Source organism: Netta rufina (assembly GCF_964035555.1).
Source record: "Netta rufina genome assembly, chromosome: 9".
In the NCBI taxonomy this organism is placed as follows: Eukaryota; Metazoa; Chordata; class Aves; order Anseriformes; family Anatidae; genus Netta; species Netta rufina.
Genome location: NC_140132.1, coordinates 2918119 through 2939425, shown reverse-complemented (window position 1 = coordinate 2939425; position 21307 = coordinate 2918119). Strand labels below are relative to the sequence as shown.

Genomic DNA, 21307 nt, shown 5'->3' with positions numbered 1-21307 from the left:
TATAAGCAGGTCAATTAGGGCATGATAAAATTACTTAGTTTCTTCATGTGCAATTTTCAGTAAAGGTTCCCTGGACTTAATTTACAATTATGATTGAAGAGTTTAATTTACTAACTTCTTAGCAAAAACCTGAGATGTTTAACTTTTATACTGGTTAATACTTATTTGTCTCATAGAGTAACTTTTAGTGCCTTCAAGTCTGGAGCAGAACTTTCAAACATTATGAAACTGCCAGTTGCTGCAGGTGCTTTTTCAAACTACTGTAAAAATCTGCTGATAACCAGCTGAACTGAGGTACCATCTTCATTTTGCCCCTCTGCCAGCCCTGCACATGAACACACAGAGCTAAAGGGAAAGCTCAACAGAAGGTCATCAGGAGACAGCATTAGCTGAAAGGTTCATTTAAATTGACCATGCTGTAGACAAGATAATCTTTTGATCAGGTGATGGGCTGCAAACCAAAAATGCAACTTTTACCCATAGATATTTCCTGACTATAAAACTGTTGTTGCTGTAGACACAGATTCTATCATAGAGGCTTGATTTTACACAAGTCTCACTTGTCCTACAGGTAAATTACATCGAGTAAATGTCATTGTCTTGTTAGAAGCAGCACCTTAAATACAAAAGATCAGGCTTCCTAGTTTTTCTTTGTCTAAATGGGGATGGAAGGCAACCAGAGAGAGGTAAACAAAAAATTCAGGTTTTCCTAGTTTGAAATCTGTTAGTTTGGTGGCTGTGATTCTTGACGTAAAATCAGTGTAATATGAGGGTTATGCAGAAGCTTGCATGTCACTGTGTAGTTTAGATCAAATAGATATAATAATTCATGACTAAAAGTAAGACTTTTTGTCTCTTTAGATCTCAGGCAAGCACCTAAAGAAGCCAATAAAGGAAATTTCAAAGTTATATTCATTAGTGTGTATGTAAATAACTTTTGAAGCGCAGCCGTGAACAGTAAGTATTGCATGTAGCAGTGGAATTAGTGCCTCATTCTGATTTTGCAGTAACTGACTGCAACTGCTAAGAGTTTGATCTGGATTTGGCAACAATTACTTTAAAAGGCTGAGAAGTACCAATGTATTTGAATTAATAAAATGACTTGTGTATTTTATTTTAGAAATTATATGTATCTGTGTGTAGTATACATTAGAGAACTGTCTCTAATGTATATTTGAATTTGCTTTACAGTTGTATGGAATTAAAATTTACTGGTGAGCATAGTGATGCTATTTCTATTTTTCTGACATGAGAGCCCCTACAGTGATAATTCCTGTAGTGTTTTTTGCCTAACAAGCTCTCCATAAACCTGCTGTGGCTGTACATTCTCACTTCAGAAACTTGCTACTTTCCTCCTAATTACAAATGGGACCGATGCACTTACTTAACACTTTAAATATTTTAATGGCTATTAGTAGCAACTTGTCTGAACAATTTAAGCATTCTTGTGAATGAGAAATAATGCATCAGAGCTTGGACAAGTTCTAGCGTAAGGAATGGTATTGGCCTGACTCCTGGCTTCTTCTGCTTCCTTTGCCTTTAAGTGCAGGCAGAGGTTAGCTCCATAGCTGCACTTTTTCAAGATTCCCTGCAAACTTGGTTTTTGAAATTGCTTAATCTGAGTATTACTTACAAGGGGTTGTAATTTTCAGCCTGATTAGTTGAAATGTCAATTTAAAACAAACCCACAGATAAGATGTATAAGGTTCCAAATTTTAATCCGCTCTGAAGTGACTTGCTCTGTCTTCGTTTGAAGGCAGAGCCGCTAGTAAAGCAGCAGCTCATTGTTGTGCTCTTGTTCCCCTATTAAATCCCTAAGCAAGCAACCTGACTAGTTGGGCTATTCACCAATTATAGTCTTAGATGTAAAATTAGGAGCTTTCTGAGAGTTCCTCCCCCACCCTCAGCATTTCAAGTGATTAAAGTCCATCATAATCAGCCAATGAAGTACAGAGCAATTTAGTTGCAAAAGAAAGTGGTATTCTTGATTTGAACGTAATTCTTGGCTTTTTAAGAAACCAAGAGAAAACAAATCCACCTCTGAAATAGTAAAGCTGACCAGATAAATTTCTCCAGCTAGTTGGGAGCTTTTTAGTTATTTCCCTTGGCATTTTATATGTGTGTCCTTTCAGTGGATAGGACGTGGATGGATGCACACACCGTGTGCTGAAAGCAAGTGCTGTCCCTGGGGCTGGCCATACAGTTTGAATGGGCAGAGTCTGTGGTCACTGGCAGGACTTGTTTCAGGATTGGTTTCAGGACTTGTGCAGTCTCATCCTCGAGGTTACAGCCCTTGTGCTATGGAAAAGAAAGGAAGTTGTGTGGCAGGAGGGGATGAGTTTTGAAAGACAGGAAATGTTTCTTTGTGTAGTTTGTAGTTTCTTCAGGTTAGATACATACAGATAACCGTATGCTTATGAATTGAAGACGACTTTTTTTTTTTTTTTTTTTTTTTTTTTTTCCCCAGAGGTGAAAATTCCTGTTAAGAAAAGGAGATTGTATTGTAGAGTAGTTGGGCTGGGGAAGAGGGGGACTAGAGAAGGAAAGGTTCATAATGCTTCCGTGAATTCTGCAGTAACATTCCTGTTGGGTTTAAGGAAGCTTCTTGAAGCTGTTAAGAAGTTGCAGGGAAGGTCTGCAGTGAATTATATGCAAACTAACAGCGTTATAGATCGGAGAAATTTAAGGAGGTAAAATAGAATCTTCTCAGGGAGCTGAATGATCTAATATTAGTTCCTCTGGCTGCCTTTTTGTGAAATGTACCACATGCAGAAACAAAGAGAGACTTAATGCATAGCTTAGAAAATGATATCCAAAAAAAAAAAAAAAAAGCTAGATATAGGAAAACTGGGGACAAATTAGAGCAGTGTTCTCATTTAAAGGAAGGTCTAATAGGCAGTTCAGAAAAATGGTAAAAGAAAGATGATTGGGGCACTTCACTAGCAAGGTACAAATTATATTGGAATGGCAGAGCAGGAGTGGTAATAAAAAAGATACAACAGCTGGTATTGAATAATACTGGGTGTTTTTTGGACAATTATTTTGTCTGTATGAGAAACGGGCTACGGGATTAAAGTAGTAATTGGTTATCAAGACTGCAGTACCAAGTACACGAAATTTTTCTTGTAAAAATTATGTAGAAGTCACTATAGGATTTTTTTTAAGGTAAGAATACATTCTCCCTCTAATGCCAGTTATAGAATGACCAAAGAAGATGCAGGAGGTGATAAAGCCACACACACGCAGAAAAACCTTTCTGGGATTGTTCTGGAACAAAGTTTTGTGTAGATCTTGATCTCTAACAGCTGTGTAGTGGTGGTGTCTGCAGGCCCACTCAAATAACTTTGGTCAGACACCCTTATCAAATTGCAAATCTGAAATGTACACACTGTGGGATATGTCCTGCAACTTTTAAAATCGCCATATCACAGTTCATCATCATTATTATGTAGGAGAAGAAAGATGGAGAGTCATCCCGATTTTTTTTTTCTTGCTACTACTCCTCTTCAAAGATTTGTCTGATTAATAGTGGGTATACTTTTATTTGCAATTTTTTCTTCAATAGTGGTGTTTAGCTCCCCAGTTGTTCACATTTGGTAGTGAAATTAAAAGTTTTAGATCTCAACTGAAGGTTGAAATCTTCTGCTAATATATAAAAGAATGTCTAGAAAAAACTTCCTTCTGGAACATAGCTGTCTGGTGGGGTGAAATAAAAAGTCTATGTATTGCTACCCCTGTAGTGTTCTATGATAACAGAAGCCCTGATTTGAGGTGTTAAGTCTTCAGGAAACTGCAGCCAAGAAAGGCTGAGAAAACCGAGAAAAGGTCAGTGTATATGTAACCGTTTACTGATTTTGATCCTTTGATCTTTTTGAAATAATGTGTGCAGTCTTTAGCTAAAAAATAATAGGTATGATGATTGATCTGGATACTCCTAATGGTTTGGCAAATACCTTGAAAATGAATTTTATTTTAAAATTTGCCTCTAGTTCAGTGAATCAATATATTTATCTAGAGATTTGCTTTCTGCTGCAGTGTAACATAGTCTGTAGAAAGCTGCTGCAGTGGATCTTGTGTTCCCAAGTGCCCCAATGTGTTAAAGTAGGTCAAAAATTGCATAAGATGCCATTACTGGAAACTGCTGTAGGCTGACTTGCATATAAAAATTCAGCTGTGCAACTGGCAAATGCACTCTGACAAACAGAAATGCAGTCACGACTTAAAATATAACAAGAGAGCTCTCTGAAATCTCCCTAGGACATGAACGGCTGTTGGAACTGTGAGATGTCTTTGCCCTTTGAGTTTATGTTCCTGCTATCTGCTGAGCCAGAGCTGTCTGCCTGGCTTGTCAGAGATTTCATGTTGTTTTTGTCTGCGGGGAGCTCAGGCACAAGGCTCTTTAACTCATTCAGGATCACGAAAGATGTATGCTGTACTTCCCAGCTTACCAAGCTGCCCTTAGAGCAAACGTGTAGCGCAGTGAAAATCATGCGAAGAGTCTATAGCAGCTCTTTCACTGACCAGCTGCTGATGATTAGTGATGACAAATGGGAGTCTGTGGAGATAAATGCAAAAAATCTAGGAGTTTCTGCATGCAGGAGTAGCCCCTACAGTACAGATAGTGATGTGTCCTGTGGAGCACTAAGCAGAGCGAGCATAGAGTTTGCATTTTTCCCTCTTTTGAAGCACTGTTAGGTTTTGGCAGAGCAGGAGAATTACAGGTATTCACTTAATGCAGTATATTGCCTTCAGATACAAAAATGTTACAAAAATGTGTAAATTGAAGAGGGAAAAATAATTATGGAAATATTTAAGTATTTAAGATCACCTCTAAAAGCTTGACAGTGTGGGTTTTCTTTTCTGTCGTGTATACATTCAGTACCCTTAAGCCAAACTCGCTTGGTTAGCCTTGTCTGTTGGCCCACTTGTTTCCCCGCTCTTGTGCCTTTTCACTACATCACGCAGCACTGCGAACAGGCCCACTTGCTTTCAGTTTTTGCAACTATTCTAAGAGTCTGACCATGGATGAGAGCAGTCTTCTGTATTTTTTTCTAACTACTGCTATTGCATATCATTGTATTTTCTAACAGAAGTTCACCTAGTTACGTGCAACAGAAACAACCAAAAACTTCCCAATTTGAGGGCTTATATCCATTAGCAATCAGAGAGGGATATATTTAGCTGTAATTATCGTTTAGTGCAGTATGTTTACTCTATGAAGTGCATATGAGTCATACAATATACCATTTGATGAATTCTTCTTTCCAAAAGGTTGAAAATTTGAAAATCAAATGAATTGAAATTTGAAAATCAAATGAATTAATGAGACTCATCTCTGAGTCTGGCAAGAATTCTTTGGACACTGCAGTTATTGATGATGAATCTTCATCAACCAGTACTGCTTTATTTACTGGAATATTTGCATCCCTGGTGGTGTACCCATTTGTTATCCTGCCAATCACACCTTTCCTGTATTAGAATGTATTAAGAGAGGGCTGAACGCTAATTGTCTCAGGAACACATACAACCATAAAGTCACAGGGGCTGGGAGGGTCCTCAGTTACAGCATACAAACATGATCAGGCCACTGGAAGGGCTTCTGTCCCTTGTTGGTTGCTCGAGGGCCAACAACCCCAGGTCTGCTGAATGCTCTGATGTGGCTGACTCAGTCGTTTGGCTGCAGACCCTAGATGGAATAGGCCTATCGTTTCATCTTAATTTAAGTCTTGCCAGATGTAAGAAAAAGGTAGGTAGGAGCTTGGCGGAACATGAATAAATTTGTATGCCCAGAATGTTTCCATCTTGGCTTCAGTCATCCTAATGAGATGATGAGAAAATATCAAAGGTTCAGAAGTAGATTCAGAAGTAACAACGTCCCTAAAAACCCTGGGCTTGCATCAGAATGCTTGACTGCAAGCCTCCACTGGATGTGGTAATTTACATCTCGTACAAAGTTATCTTACTAGCAGTAGGTAGAGCAGCTTCTCATGTGCTTTGGAAAATTTACGGTTACTAACACTTAATGACCTTGTTAGGGTAGTGTGAAGATGTTATGTTAGTGTTAAGATGATAATATGATAGACAGGGATTTTCTCCCAAAGACCATTCCACTGGATGTTCTTCCATCTTGAAGTGTGTGTCAGTGGATTTTCCACAGTTGGTGGCACTTTTCTGTTGACTTTCTCGGGTGTTTAACAGAGTTAGGCGTTTCTCGCCATCAGCTGGGGGCCCGCAGCTCTAAGCGCTGGGCGCGGAGCCCGCCGGCCCCGAGCCGCCCTCAGGCGGGAGCCGCGGGGCCTGAGGGCGGGCACCGGGCCGTGAGGCGGCCGCCAGCGCCTCAGCCAGGGAGGGCGGGCGGCAGCCGCGCCGAGCCGTGCTGAGCCGTGCTGAGCCGCCTTTTCTGCCGCTAAACGACGGTGTCGGTGGCACCTGGGCGCTGCGGTTGTTCCTCAGCCTTCCCTCAGCACGGAGCCGCTTTCTGCCGGCCGTCGGAGCGCGGCAGCCGCCTGTGGTGCCTGTGGTGAGCTCGCCCCTGCCTTGTGCTGCGCTGACACGGCCCGGGCCTGCCCGCAGCCGGTCTTCCCGCACCCTGTGTCGGGGTGCCTTTAGCTTAACTGGGGAGGCTGCTAAATCCAGCTAAATCCGAGGGTGTGTTCCCCTCCTCTGCAGGGTTTGCTCGCTTGAAACGTTTTTTAACTCCTAAATGTGCCAAGAGCTTGTGTCCTTACGTTGGTTATTCACTGAAAATGGCAACCATTTTGTTTGTGCCAGTGGCTGGTGTAAAATGTGGTAGCCTGCTTCTTTCTCCATAATACAGAATAAAATGGGATTTTATTATTATTACTTAACGATTAAAAAATTATGCTCAATTAATTACAATGGATTAATTAAATATAATAGTTGTGTTTTGTCACTGCTGCATAACCTGAGCTTTCACATGGGGATGTTCCTGGATGTGCACAAGTTCATGTGGACTGGCACAGGTGTAAGTCATCGGAACCGCAGGAGGTACTGGCTTTGTTGTGAAACAGCAGTGCTGAGACAACAAAGCCATTTTGCAGCCCCATCTGCCTTTCTGTGCTGGGAGCGCACAAACCCAGGGTTTTTTTTGCAGGGTTTGTTCCGTGCAGGGCCAGCTCGTGGCTGCAGCTCAGGTAGTGCTGAGGAGTCCCCGTAAGGAAAGTGAGCCAAACCACGCTCAGTTGTTTGGTTGCAGCTGTAGGAACCAAGCTAGGAGGCAGGAATGCAAATCCTTCAGCAACTTGTTTTTTCAGTTTGACAGACTTGTTTGAGCCTAGGTGACGGATGAGAAGTACCGATCATCCTGTGCGGTACACAGAGCGGTTTGTTGTATTTTGTTACCCTGGAACAGCAGTTTCAGCGAGGAGACAATTAGTCCCAGGGACGTGAGGACTTGGAGCCTTTTAAATAACTTCCAGTAGGAGCGACAGAATAGGAATTCAGTGTTAATTATTACTCCAGGAGCAACGATGTGTACGTTGTTCCTCGGGCAGCCGAAGGACAGGCCCACCGCAGGAAGGCAGAGCCGAGCTCAGGAGCAACCTACACGAATCACACGCAGTCAGGGACATTGCTCGTGACAGCGGACTTCCACAATGAAGCATTGTTCAAATCTATCTCCTATCCTACACTTGGGGTTGAGACAAAGTTTAATGAATAATAAACCTACACAATGTGTTTTTTTTTTCTGTTTTCCCTGAATGTCTTGAGATCTTTTTGTTTTCTAATAGAATGTGTGTGATTCAGCAAAATACAATTGAAAAGACTATTTTTGTAACCATAGGAAAGATTTGCCTAATTTTTCTGTTGTTATTGCTAGCACAATGAATTGTAATGCTACAACAGTTACCATTGCTTAATAAGTTTTTGTTTTGTTTTGTTTAGAAGCCATACAGATTTACATGAAGAAAAGTATAAAACAGCTTCAGTTTGTATGATGCTATCTTATTGGGCAGTTACTCAAAGAAATTCTAACCAAAAACACTTGTAATTTCAGAGAGGGCTTTTTTTAATGGAATTTTTTGTCCTTAGAGAGAGCTGTGCCCAGTAGTACTTCCTAAAGAAAAAGGGGAAGGGGTTTTCAGCCTTTAATGTTTTCTCAGTCTCTGTGTTGGGGTCCTGGGGGGGAGATCCCAAGGTGAAAAAGCAGCACAAAGAAATATAAGTAGCTTACAGCAAAACTTGTCCTTTTAGATTCTTTAGGGGAGAGTATTTATTCCAGCAAGGTTTACGAATAGTTTAATGTTCCAGAATCCTTCTGGTGCCAACTTCCATAGCACCTACACAGAAGAACATACAGGTATCTAGACTTGGTTTTCAATAAGCAGTGTCTTTATTACTGAGAAAAAGACTGCAGGCTCTCATTTCTTCAGTTGTGTTTCACACCTATTTTAACCACATAACGAGGCTGTAGCTAGTTAGGGCTAACTGGAGTCTGCTAAAGCTTTTCATGAAAATGCCTTCCCAAATATGTCAACAGCTTTTAGATGAAAGGGGTCTGTGCTACAATTTGTATTTATTACACAAGAAGGAACTCAGTTCTTCAGGTCTTTTGGCTTTTAACCTTTAATTTCAGCTGGCTTGAGATGTTTACTGCTGTCTCATGGATCTTTTGTGCATGTGGGAAAAATGAGCACTGTGAAATTACTTTGGGACTTTTGAATTTGGTGATGGAAAACCAGTCCACATGATGAAGAGGGACCGTGGTTAAGCTCCCTAAGTGCTGCCCATTTGGATTCTCGCTAACATGATGTGGGGCTGGAAGGCTGTGTGCTTAGAGCCTACAGACACTGGAAGGGTATCCCTGTGTAAAAAGGTGAGTTAGCGATGAGACACGAGGGCAGCACATGGAGTACTGAAACACAGGGTGCTGGGACAAGCACTGTGAATTCCTTCATAGCAGGCTGGACTGTTAAATAGAGCTAGCACTTCAGAAACCAGGATGAAAAGCCTGTTTGAAATTGATTTCCATGTCAAACCAAATGTATATTTCAATTAGATGTTTCTGAGGCCTTAATTTAGGTTTAGATTGGGTGCACTTCTTGATCAGATAGGGACAATATTATTCCTGGACATTTTGTAAGGTATTTTGTCAAAATGTAACAATTTCAGAAGTCTGGCATCTTGTCCTGGACAATGGCAGGGGAAGTTGCTCAGTGTGGTGAAGTAGCCAAGTCTGCAAGTGTGAGATTTTTTGTATTATTTTCAAAACATCAAGTGATGCAGTGGTTCTTGGAGATTAAACCATAAACTGAGGGATGTCTTTTTTTTTTTTTTTTTTTTTTCTCCAGTGAAGAACATGTTCTGTCAACATCAACCTTGAGCAACGTTTTTTTCCACATTTTTAAAAACAAGCCCAACCTTGTTGCCTTGAAATTCTTTTATTCAGTTCCTATACAGTTCAGCTTTACTTTCCTGTTCACAAACAGCCGAATGATGTTTCTCTCCAGCCTGTATATACTTTTCACTTCAGGCAGACATTGTTCCCTACTCCCATTTTGCAATGTACAATTCCCACTTGCAGCATTTTCAGTAAACATGGGATCAGTTGAGTATACAGAAATAGCTTCTTCTATAAAATTTCCATTAAAAAAATAGTAAGTTTTTATTTACAAAGTGTTTGCTACTACAAAGTAATATTTCCTATTGGTTCAAATATACTATTTGCTAATGCCAGTGTTCCTATTAGGAAAGTAAAACTTTGTATATGCATTTTTCTTTAGGTCTTTGTCAGTGTCTATAGCATGTGTACTACTACCACTTTTTTTTTTTTTTTTTTTTTTTTTTTCCCACTGCTCCTTGCCCCACACAACGTGGTAGTGGAAAGTAATGCCATTGGATCAGGAAAAAAACATCAGGATAGCTTAACAGCAGTCTTTCTGCAAAAATACAAGTTTCATTTATAATTAAAAGGTGTTTGGAAAGAATGAAGTCCATGGAGAATTCGGAAATCCACAGCAAATTATTGTGCAGAACGAGGGCCCCTTCCCCTTGCATGCGGCGGTGGCTCCCTGCGGGCAGTGGGTCCGCGGCCCAGCATGGCACCAGCAGAGGGGCTGCCCGGGCCCCAAGAACCAGGGCAGCTCCTGCCCGAGTCCTCCCAGGTTAGGTCACGTAGGGTGAATTATTTCACAGTAGGTGTTTGCGAGATACAGTGGCACCATATTTGCATGTTTCTCTACCAAAACTGCGTAATCTGAAGTATTTTTTTACATTTGCAACCTGGCTTTAGAGATGGGGAGCATGAGAAACTTGCGTGATGGATTTTTGGTCCAGCTGGTGTTTTACTAGGGAAACTCTGAGAGTCCCACTTAATCCCTGCATTACAGCAACTGAAGCTATTAATTGGTAAAGTTACGTTAGAAATCTAACCCCACCAAAACCTATAGACTGATTTTGTAGACCTTACCTTTTCTGGTTAATGCCTTAATTTTGTGGCCCTGCAGAACAATTACATGTGGTCTTAAAAGTAAATGAGTCAAACCTAAGTTCTGCAGAAGGACTGATGTAGCGACCGAATTTAATAATAAATTAAAAAAGGCAGTATAGCTTCATGGGAACACTTGAGTAGGAGTACCAGCGTTAAGGGCTGTGGGTGGGCAGTGGTTCCCTTCCTTTGACTGCCTTGTCCTGTCAGCGTGCCACTGGTGCTACCTGCAAGGCACGAGAAGCAGAGCACCAGGGATTGCTCTGTTTCGCTCAGCCTGGTAAGGATAATGGGCTAAATGTGGGTCACTGGCAAGCGCTCGGTTTGTCTTGTAAAATTTCCCTTAATGTTGCATAGATGAGTTTAGTTTAAGTCTACAGCTGGCTTTATGTTGTACACAGCTGTGTCCTGCTATCCAGTGGTGATTATATAAGCCTGCAAAGAGTTAAGCATTTAAAAATTGCATTTGAAGTCTGAAGATGCAGTGGGTGCCACTTCCTATAGCCAATGCAGAGTGCTAAGGAGGCGGACAGATCTGCGCTCCTGGGAGACTCCTGTATCTGCTCTGAGATCTCCTGCCTCTCACAGATATTTATCTGGCCCACATCAGCCTGCTTTTCCTACTGGAGAAAGAAAAAAAATAAGTTGCTCATTTGCACCATATTGTTCCTATGTGGGAGGCTTTTCCCTGGGATTTGGATGGTTAGATCTCAGACACTTCTTCTGCCCAAATCTGAGCAGGGGTTTTTGGTCTGCAGCCTGGGTAGCTGTCCTGAATTGCTGGGTGCTATCATACAGGTAAAAGTAGGAAAAACATATTAATGTTTTGGCTGACCTTTGGAGTAGGCCAGACAAGGGAGAAGTCTTAAAGATGCAGAATGAACACGCATTCTCTAACCAGCTGTGATAAACAGTCCCTTTAATTTGCTGCTGTTGTTGTTGGGCTGTTTTTGGGATCATCCCCTCACCGAACTGCCAATGTCAGCTGGGTTAGGTATCCGTGCATTTTGCATCTGATTGAACAAGCCACGAAACAGTTGTATGAGACCTGAAAGGGTGGTATCAGAGCAGAGGGAATGAACAGGTTCCTATGGTTGGTTGTGGGGATCTTTTTGGCAATATACTTGGGTCCAGAGCACAGTTGTGCACAGCCTCCTAAAAACATTTGCCAAACTAAATTCTGAGAGATAACTAGAAAAGGCAATCTGATTTGAGAATTCAGGTAAGGCTAAGGCATGAGAGCTTCAAGGAGTTGCAGGGTGTCAGGCTTTAAGGGAACAAGCGCCAGCAGAAAACGAAGCATTCAGAGCTGCTGACCTGCTTGGAAGGGTAGGTGTGTGCTAACCAGCAGGTACAAGCGTTTTGTTGGCACAGGTCAAAATGCATCGAGTGGTGCATTTTAAAACCAACACACGGACCAGCTCCTCTCAGCCTCTTTGCAGTCGATCAGCAGAGCTGCAAGAGGCATGGCTTCCCGGTGCTGCACAGCGTGCCTGGCCTCGAGCGACGGAGCCACGGCACTCCTGTCTGCAGCGTGAGCCAAGCTCCTGCGAAGCTGCATGGTGTTGCCCCAGAGTATGACTATTGCTAGGCGTTTTTAAATCAAAAATATGAGAAGCTCATACAGTCTCTTCCCAGCTTCATTGTACCCGATACATAAAATATGTGTGTTCTGAAGCTGAGATGCTCTTGCAGTGAAAATTAAGTGAATGGAAATACAAACGAGGTGGTCAGTGGGAAGATGACTACTGGTTTGTTTACGAAATAGTATGGCCTGTGGTTACTAGTTTTGTTTTTAAACAAATCCAAACCCCAAGTATCATTAGCTTATTAAAATTAAAATCTTCTCTATAAAGTGCTTGGATATAATGCTCAGCTAACAAGAGACAGGTAATTATAAAAATGAGCATTGCCCAGTGCTTAGATACAAATGCCATTTTGAAAAGGAAAGTTTCGTCCATGCTCTAGATTTAAAATGGTGGGTGTCAGCAGAAGGAAGAGCACAGAACACTTAAAACCTGAGCTGTTGAATTCTAAATTCAAGCATCATTTTCTGAATAAACATGAGTTGTTTGTTTCATCCATTTGTTTTTAAAATATGATTAAAATTTGGTTATTATTCCTGCTTACATCATGCTACTTGATGCTGACTTGGTTGTTCTCCTGTTGGTGTGGCGTATGCCCAGCACTTTGCAGCTATTGAAAAGGATTAGGAGTATTTGGAAACTGTAGTTTAAAAAACAGACATAAACTATAGCCTTAACCAAAATGGAAATATCTAAAGTGTGGTGTGCACTAGTTACATTAAGTTAGTTAAAACCAAGCCTTCAGTTGAACTGATGTTATTTGCTTTAGCCTTTACTTACAGGCATGTTAGATCAGATGTGATCCCAATCCGTGTAGGTGGATTGTTGCCATTAATTCCAGTGGTGAATTGAGAAGACAATGGCCCAGTTCAATATAAATTTAAAAACCTAAATCCACAAACATTTTATCAGTTCTCCATGTAATGAAAAATGCTGTCTCCCACTCAACTTTTTTCACCTCGTTTGTGATGCTAGCAAGTTTAAGTCAAATTTAGATTTGTCAAGCACCATAAAATAAGTCCAGAAATGAAACTGTTTACTTCAGGATATAGAATAGCATTTACAAACAGCATTATACTGCTTGCCTTCTGAGTGTCTAACCAAGAACTAGCATTCCAGGAGGCAGACCATGTCACTTCCACAGAATGTATATGAGAACTCAAATGCTGCCTGCCTTATGTGAGGTGCCACCTGCGCCAGTTGCAGCATGTTTTCTAGCAATGAATATATGGCCAGTGGAGGATGATGGTAACTCAATACAACACGGGAAAACCATCTTTCTACTGACCATGTTATTCTGGAAAATACCTACTGCTGCCTTTCAGAGGAAAATTGCATGTTGAAGCAGCTAAGCACGGCTACTGCCATGAGCTTAGCAGGAGCAGTGCGGTTGGTTAATATTCTTAATCTCCTTGTTGCTCATTAATTGCTCAGAGCTCAGTTCAGATGAACATCTGTATTGAGTGAGGTCCTGCATTTACCTGTTTGTTGCTTTTCTTGTTTTTTGAAATACGCCAATTAAGTTCAACAAGAATGAGGGAAAGGCTTGCCTGAGGTCATACACGAGTGACTAGAGCTGGAAAAGGCCCAGAGCTCTCCCAGTTCCCAGACCTTTGTACAAACACAAGACCACAGTGCTGTAGTTGAACTTCATCCTCAACTGTAACTTGGCACAAAGAATCCTAAGGAAAGAATTTCCTTTTGAAGTCTCGTATGTGTGTTCTAACTTGTTTTGTCCTTTGTGTTCAACTAGTTCAGAAAAGTAACTTCTAAAATCTGGGTTCAACTGTCTAAATAAATGTTATGTGCTCCTAGATTAAAAGAAAAAAAAAGAAGTTGATAGCTTTGTTTGCCAGAAAGCAAGTAGCTGTGCAGTCTGCTGCTCTGAAAGACAGAGACATCAACAGGAGGAAGGTGTTACTGAAGATCTTCCTCCTGCAAAGCAGAAAGCACAATGACTACTGATGAAATGCATTCTGTTTCTGGGCAAAAAGCCTTTTTTTTACCTACATCTTATAGTTCAAAACTTCTCCTCTTCAGCAATTATTTAGTGTGTTGATGGTGTGTTTTTGTTTTCTGAAGATTTTAAGTGGGAAATGTGACGAAAGTGTGGGGTTACTTTTGCCCGTAATGTAATAGGGGGTGAGCAATAATTACTTTGGAAAATGCTCCCCTCTTTAGTGTGCCTTAGGATGTCCTGTGTATATTGGGTATCTTTCATCTGTCCTCTCCAATGAAAGCTGACAGGACAATTTCCACCCTTCCCCCCCAAAAAAAAAAAAAAAAAAAAAAAAGTATTTTAAAGAATAAAAGCAGTAATCTTTTTAAATGAAATGCCATTAATGAAGCTAGTAATTCCCTAATGACACACCTGGAGTTTCTGTTCCCTTCTCTCCCTCCTCTTATTTCACAAGTTTGTCAAGTACATTGACTCTCTCAGAATATTATTTTGCATTAGTAAAACTTTTCTTCATCTAGAGGTAGTGCTACAGATTTGGTTGAAGTGAGGTGGTGTAAATCCCTCAGTCTGCGCTGCTCGTGCACCATGTGCACAGCACAGCCTAACAGTCCCCCCTAGATGGGGAATAACATGGTAGGCCTTTGAGATTGTTTCTTTTTTTCATTTGCGCATCTGCAAAACTTTGTGTAAGCTAGATCACTCTACTTGCTTGAAGAAGAGCTATGCCTTAAAAACGGTGATGCCCTAACTCTGCATGAGATGCAGGAGTTTGAATTATCTGAAAGTGTCTATGTGGATGCCTTAATTTGTAATTCAGACCTGCACATGTACTTATGTGCTCCGCATGGTTTTGCCTCTCCTGTGTGTCATGTGCTAACAGCTGCAGGACAGCCAGGCAGCTCTTCAGCTGAAGCCTCAGTTCTTCCTACCTTAGTGCTTTTGTATCATGTTGGCTTGAGTGCCAATGTGTCTGTGAGGGATCGGGTGGATGTACCCCACACTGCGCTGGAGCTGTGGTCAGAGCAGCCAAGGGGTACCCTTTGGTGACCTTGCTCAAGCAAATGCCGTTTTCTGAGCTGCCTGATCTCTGACTAGATAGCAGAGCCAGTGTCATTGAGCTCTGACAGCTAATATAAGGGTCAAGTGCTTACATACAGTATAAAAAACAAAAAGGAGTAACACTATTTTTATCTGGTTTCACTTCATAAAAGTAGTTCTCTTCAAGACTAGTTAAAATACTGGATATTAGGACACCGTGAGAACTCTGAATGACAGCAAAACACGCTGTGGATGTAGAGTTTTTTTAAAGGTTTTTGTGATTGGATGTGATGTTAAATACAGAACGTGGAGCTACCCGTTCTAATTTAACACTTCAAATGGATTCACTTTGTGTAACTTCAGCCACAAAGTACTTTAAGTACTTGTTCAATATTGATATTTTTCAAAGGCGTGTTAAGGTGCTTGCAGTGGAAGTTAATTAAAAGCAAATTAGTCTGTCATAATCCAAGCTGACTACAATGCAAAACATTGAATTACATGCTGTCAAAATTTTCATTTTTTTCCTCATTCTGAACTTTTTGTTACGTGAACAGCCCACCTTGAATTTGAAAGTACTGCCTGAGGTCCTTAACATAGAGACCTCTTTTTTTCCTTTGTTAATACATGTGCTATAAAATCAGATGGATTATAAAGTTAGAACAGTAAAGGACAAGCTATATGGGATGCATTACAATCTAGGAATAAAACTTTTCCACTTTTTTTTCATTGAAAAAAGCTGGTGCAGAGAATACTGCTACTTTAATCCTGACTGCTTAATAATGGCTAATAATCATCACTTACTGATAATAAATTAGGTCTGCAGTATAAATGAACATATGTACCTTTGAAAAGAGACTTACTAATGTTACTTGAAGAGTATCTAAAATGAATTTAAACTATTTCAAGATTCATTTAATCACCTGCAATTTATATTACTTTAAGAATCTTCTATACAGCAAGTTGAACAGAAAAAAGCAAACATTCTAACAGCCCCTTCTCCCTACAACAATTTTCATACAAGAGTTTTAAATAGCTATTTTGGCGTGTTTGTGTGTGTGCTCTCTCTCTTCCCCTTCTTTTTTCTTTAAAGGTAGCACAGCCAATGTGAGGAACAGTGTGAGACAACGTGAGGAACGGCATGTGTTGTCTTCCCCTTATCTTTACCAGATGGAGAGGAAAGAGACTTGAGACAGAAAGTCCCAAATTGAAAAATATGATCTTGATGTTTTCTTTGCCAGATCTCCAGGGACTTTGTTCTTTTCCTTGGTTATAGTTGATTAAAAAACCCACTTTGCTCTGTTTCTGCATGTCGCTTTGTTCAGCTACAAAAAGTTTTCAATTTTAGCTTTGGGTGAATTTGTTTCGAAGCTTCCGTTTTGCTTCACTGAACATAGTGCAAACCAAGGCAAGAGACTTAAGTAAAATCCAAACAGGAGCTCCCATTAAGAATACATATGAGCAGCATTTTGTGTATTCCATTTTCTACTGTCTTTATTCTGGGGAAGAAGAGTCGTCATCTTCATCCTCTTCATCCTCATCATTGAACGAGCATGGAGTTTCTCCCCGTGACTCAGAGTAGCGTGATGCTGCGCTGCTGGACTGCTGACTGCTCGGGGCAAGAAGCTGCCCAGTTGCTAAGGCCACTTCAGCATCCAGACACAACCCTGGATTCTCACTAGCAAAACAACAGAAATGTTGGAGTTTAGAGGATTTCTCATAAAGCTTTAAACTTTCTTTTTCACCCCAGCTTTTCCTTTAGGGAAGAAATTATAACAAGAAAGAAACATCCAGAAGCTTTACATCAAACAAAGCCAAAAGGAAAATTGTTAAAATATTGGAAAGCAGCATAAAATATTATCATTTGGCTTTTTTTTTCTTAACCAACTAATGGTAGAATTGCTTGATTTGAAGAAAGCTTAATGAGTAAATCTGTAAGTTTTGTCAGTAGACAGACATGTACACAAAGTGAGTTGGAGCTATTAAATGCCATGAAGAATGTGTTCCAGAATAATCCTTTCCTCCATTGTTTAAGGTACAGGCAACCTCCAAGCAAACTGTGATTAAATTTTTTTTTTTTTTAATTATGTTTAGACTCTGTGGATTAAACTTCTTCCATGAGAACTTAAACAATAGTGCATTTGGACAGCAAACATTCTATTATATTCTTCAGAAGTATTATCAGGCTTTTTTCCACATGTAATTACCTACGTGTAGTCCATGTCCAGACAGGAATTTATGGTTAATCAGAAAAACTGTTTTTATAAGGGCTTGGAAGTGATTCTGTTCCTCTGGAACATAGATATAAAATAACTAGTGTGTTGGGAATTGAAAGCACGGAGAGTTAACCTTTCAAATATAATCAGCAAGCAAGGAAAAGTAAGAGACTTTCACAATCAAAAATCAAGCTGAACAGAAAACTTCTCACTTCCTGATGTAAATGGTACAAAATAGTGAGGTTACTGAAAGTACCACAAGTATCTTTCATTAGCCTTAAATGAAAAATGTTCTTATTTACCTTGATTTAGAATCAGAAGTGCCTCCTGCTACCTCTAAATGTGAAATTGCTTGTGCTGAATTTGAAAGCAATCCTTGGTTCATCCATGAAAATCCAGCAGACATATCTAGAAGAAAGCATAGCTGTATTCATTATAGCTACTTAAAATTTGTCTTCCCTTTATAGTATTACACGTTGCATTGTTTGCAGTTGGGATTCCTTGGTTTAGTTTAGAAGAGAAGGTACCGGTAGCACAGGTTGTGTTTATACTGTAGACCTGTCCTGTTTGATGGAGGTGAAATAGCTGTTCCCTGGTGCCTGCGGGTGCACGCAAGCCTTGCAACTCCTTTGCACTCAGAACTGGGGCTGCGTGTGTGAAACTTCTCACTCTGAGGAGCCCACACACTGCAGGTGACCCTAGCTCATAGCTGCTGCAGTAGCAAGAGTGTGAAATGAGGTTTTGGAGTCCTTTACGGCAATTACAGTTACTGACTGAATCTATGAAGCGTCCCAACAGCTGCAAATGTCTTTGCTGTTGGGTTTAGTGACGGCATGGCTGGAGCCGTGGTCATCAGGAGTGCAGCTTACAGCAGTGAAGCCACCAGGGCACTCTGTGTTTCAGGAGTGTGTGTTTGCCCAAAGACAGCTCTGTCCGGGCGGGCTGGCTGTAGCACAGCCTCCTAATCCACTCCTACACTGACCAGAATCACAGAATCACAGAACTGAAGGGGTTGGAAGGGACCTCAAAAGATCATTGGGTCCAACTCCCCTGCCAAAGCAGGTTCCCTACAGCAGGTTGCCCAGGCAGGCGTCCAGATGGGCCTTGAACATCTCCAGAGAAGGAGACCCCACAACCTCCCTGCTGTCCCAGTGCCCCGTCACCCTCACCGTGAAGAAGTTCTTTCGCATGTTGGCGCAGAGCTTCCTGTGCTCCATCTTGTGGCCATTACTCCTTGTCCTGTCTCCACAAACCACTGAGAAGAGGTTGGCCAAACCCCTCTGTCCCCCACACCTCAGGTATTTATACACATTGATGAGATCCCCTCTCAGTCTTCTCTTCTCCAGGCTGAACAGACCCAGGTCGCTCAATCTTTCCACACAGGGAAGCTTCTCCAGGCCCCGTATCACCTTTGTGCCCCTCCGCTGGACTCTTTCCAGGATATCCCTGTCTTTCTTGTACTGGGGAGCCCAGAACTGGACACAGTACTCCAGGTGAGCTGACCAGGGCAGAGTAGAGGGGGGGGATCACCTCCCTTGACCTGCTGACCACATTGGCCCTCTTGGCCATGAGGGCACGCTGCTGGCTCATGGCCAGCCTGTCACTTTCTGCACTGCATGTGTGATGTGTAAGTCGCACAGGGAGAGGAAATTCTGGGAATAAAATAAGGCTGAAGTCCTTGAGTTAATTTGTAAGAAGTGCTGTGAGGGACATAATTGGGTTCCTTATGACCCTTACGGTACTTGTTTCCAAATGCCCTAACAGGCAGTGGCTGTCAGCTGGTTCCAGTTGTGCACGTTTCTGCCAGGAGAATCAGAAAAACACGTCCTTCAGCCAAACTACATTTACATTGCTGTTGTTTTTCCTTTGTTTCCTAGATAAAGTGTTTCTGTAGACCTACCCAAATTCCATCGCAACACAGAGTTAAGATCAAAATAAAGTTATCAGGACTGTCTAGTTCTTCTTCATGGTGCTTGACTGTAAGCTCAGTGGGCTGCACTGGACCAGCAGCTAACAATCCTTACTGTTCTTGTGTGTGCTCAACCAAACCTCTGTGCTGTAGGACACAATGGCAGTAAAGCAGGAGTGTACTATTATGGTATTTAGAATTGTTTTATTACAGATAAAAGGAATAACTAAATGTGTTTGTTTTCTCATTTGCCTTACTGTGTTCGTTTTAGGCTTTGGTCCTGAGATGTGACAGAGCCCTGCTCTGCACAGGGGCAGTTTGAAGCAGGTTGGCTGTTCCCCCTGCAGCCACACGAACTGGCCCCCATCCCTGGGGAGCCACGGACTCCCTTGTTTTATGCTGTGCAGACTTGAAGTAAGGTATTTTAAATGGCATTACAAAGCAAAGGATAGATAGCTTGACAGTCTAGCAGAGGGTCTTTGGAACAAGACAGAAAACACCAGTAAGTGGTGGCATTAGGGTGAGCTGTGAGGCCTGAATAGATGAGAATGGTTGATTATGGACACAGCTGGATGAGCTTCATTAAGGGTGACCTAAATGCAGGCTTAGTTTTACACAGAACATGTTCTGACAATCTCCTCCTGTGTTTGCAGGAGGTGGCCAAACCATTTGGAATGACAGCATTTTATTTAGACTAATAAAGTGGATTAGAGAGGTATCACAGAGTTGTTTCCTCTTCTTTTGAAGGGGGTGTACCTGTGTGTACATGCTTAATATTCCAGAAGAGTAACAAGTCACTGCTAGTTACCTTGCGTTCTATTAACATTTTGGGATAATTGCTAGCTGTTCCTTTTGAAGAGCAGGGTGGAGGAAAGTATGGATTTCACACAATAAGACAGAAAGAAGGTTCATGGATGATGTATATGTATACCCCTGCCTTGTACTTTTATTGCCTCGTGTTTCTAATTCTTTTTTCCAGTTGGGAAAAAGAGAAGTGTGTAAGAGGCTATTCCCTGTCTGGAGGGGACTGCCAAAATAAGAGTATGCCTATGATTAGAAGTCTTACTATGTCTAGTAGCATGGTTAAATTCTTAATAGCTTCATGTATGAACCAGGGAAATTAGTTTGGAAGAGCTGTCCCAAGGCACGTACTTGCAGGAGATACATGTATACCTGGTAGAAATCGATACTACACAGGAGAAGGCTCTGAAGAAACACCTTCAGCACCTTTTAGCAGGTAATGCACAAGTAGAAAGTGCTGTGTAGGATTGTTGGTGGTAGCTGAACAAGCTCATTCATTTAATGGGCACTCTCATCACTTCCATTCCATCTCCAGCCCACTTTCCTTATTATGCCTGTAGATTGCAAAACACTTCAAGCAGGGGAACACAAAGAAGTGTTTTAAAACAGAGGTCCTAAATTGCACTGCTTTCTCTGCCTGCTGCCTTTCCAGCACTACACAAGCAGGATGCTGTTACCACAACTATTAGTGCCTCAATTTTTATTTCCTGATGTCATCTGTAGTCTCATTTGTAAGAGTGAGGACTCAGTGACAAAAGACAGGACTTGGTTTTGCACTGCCTGTAGTGTGTGTGGCTTAAACAGCACAGGAAGTTACTTTGGATATACTTCTACAAGAGTTTATGCTTGCCTCAAGCAGTGACGTGTATCTGTTCATCCATCACTCTCATTTCGTTCTTTACACTTGGACTGTTCTGGTCCAAACCCTCAGGTAGCTAGTTCTACATGCTAAGTTGTCAGAAATTCCTCCACCAAATAACAACCTTGCAGTTTAGTACCCTGAATTAGCTCATGAAGAGATCAGAGGAAAGTAATTCAGTCAGAATAAAGAAACGGGCAGGAATGTATAATTAGGATTGAGACCCTGGGATGCCATCTTAAACTGCTGAAAGTGTCGTTTTAAAAATTACCTCTCTCTTTCCCTAGTAAGAAGCCAGCAAGTACTGTGGCTGTAAGGTGTTCTGTTGCATGGCTACCACTTGTCCCGGATTACCTGTGTAGCTAAAGCAACACTGCAGTGTTAACTTCTTCCAGAAATTATGCTTGAAGTGCTCTATCCCCTACTTTTGCTCCCTTCTAGGAAACAAGTAAAAGTAAGGTCCAATCACCTTTGCATCACTGGCAAACAACAGA

At 41.3% G+C, this 21307-nt stretch overlaps 1 protein-coding gene across 4 annotated transcripts in view; it reads right to left on the bottom strand.

The window, feature by feature from the left end:
- Positions 1-16078: 16078 nt before the first annotated feature.
- Positions 16079-21307, bottom strand: part of TFDP2 (transcription factor Dp-2) — a 43502-nt gene continuing 38273 nt past the window's right edge. For all 4 annotated transcript variants that reach the window (XM_084291996.1, XM_084291998.1, XM_084291997.1 and 1 more), the window contains 2 exons: positions 17547-17652; positions 16079-16706 (listed from right to left, as the gene is read on the bottom strand). In XM_084291996.1, coding sequence (XP_084148122.1) covers positions 16523-16706; positions 17547-17652 — 290 coding nt within the window. In that variant the 3' untranslated portion in view covers positions 16079-16522. The remainder of the gene's footprint in view (positions 16707-17546; positions 17653-21307) is intronic.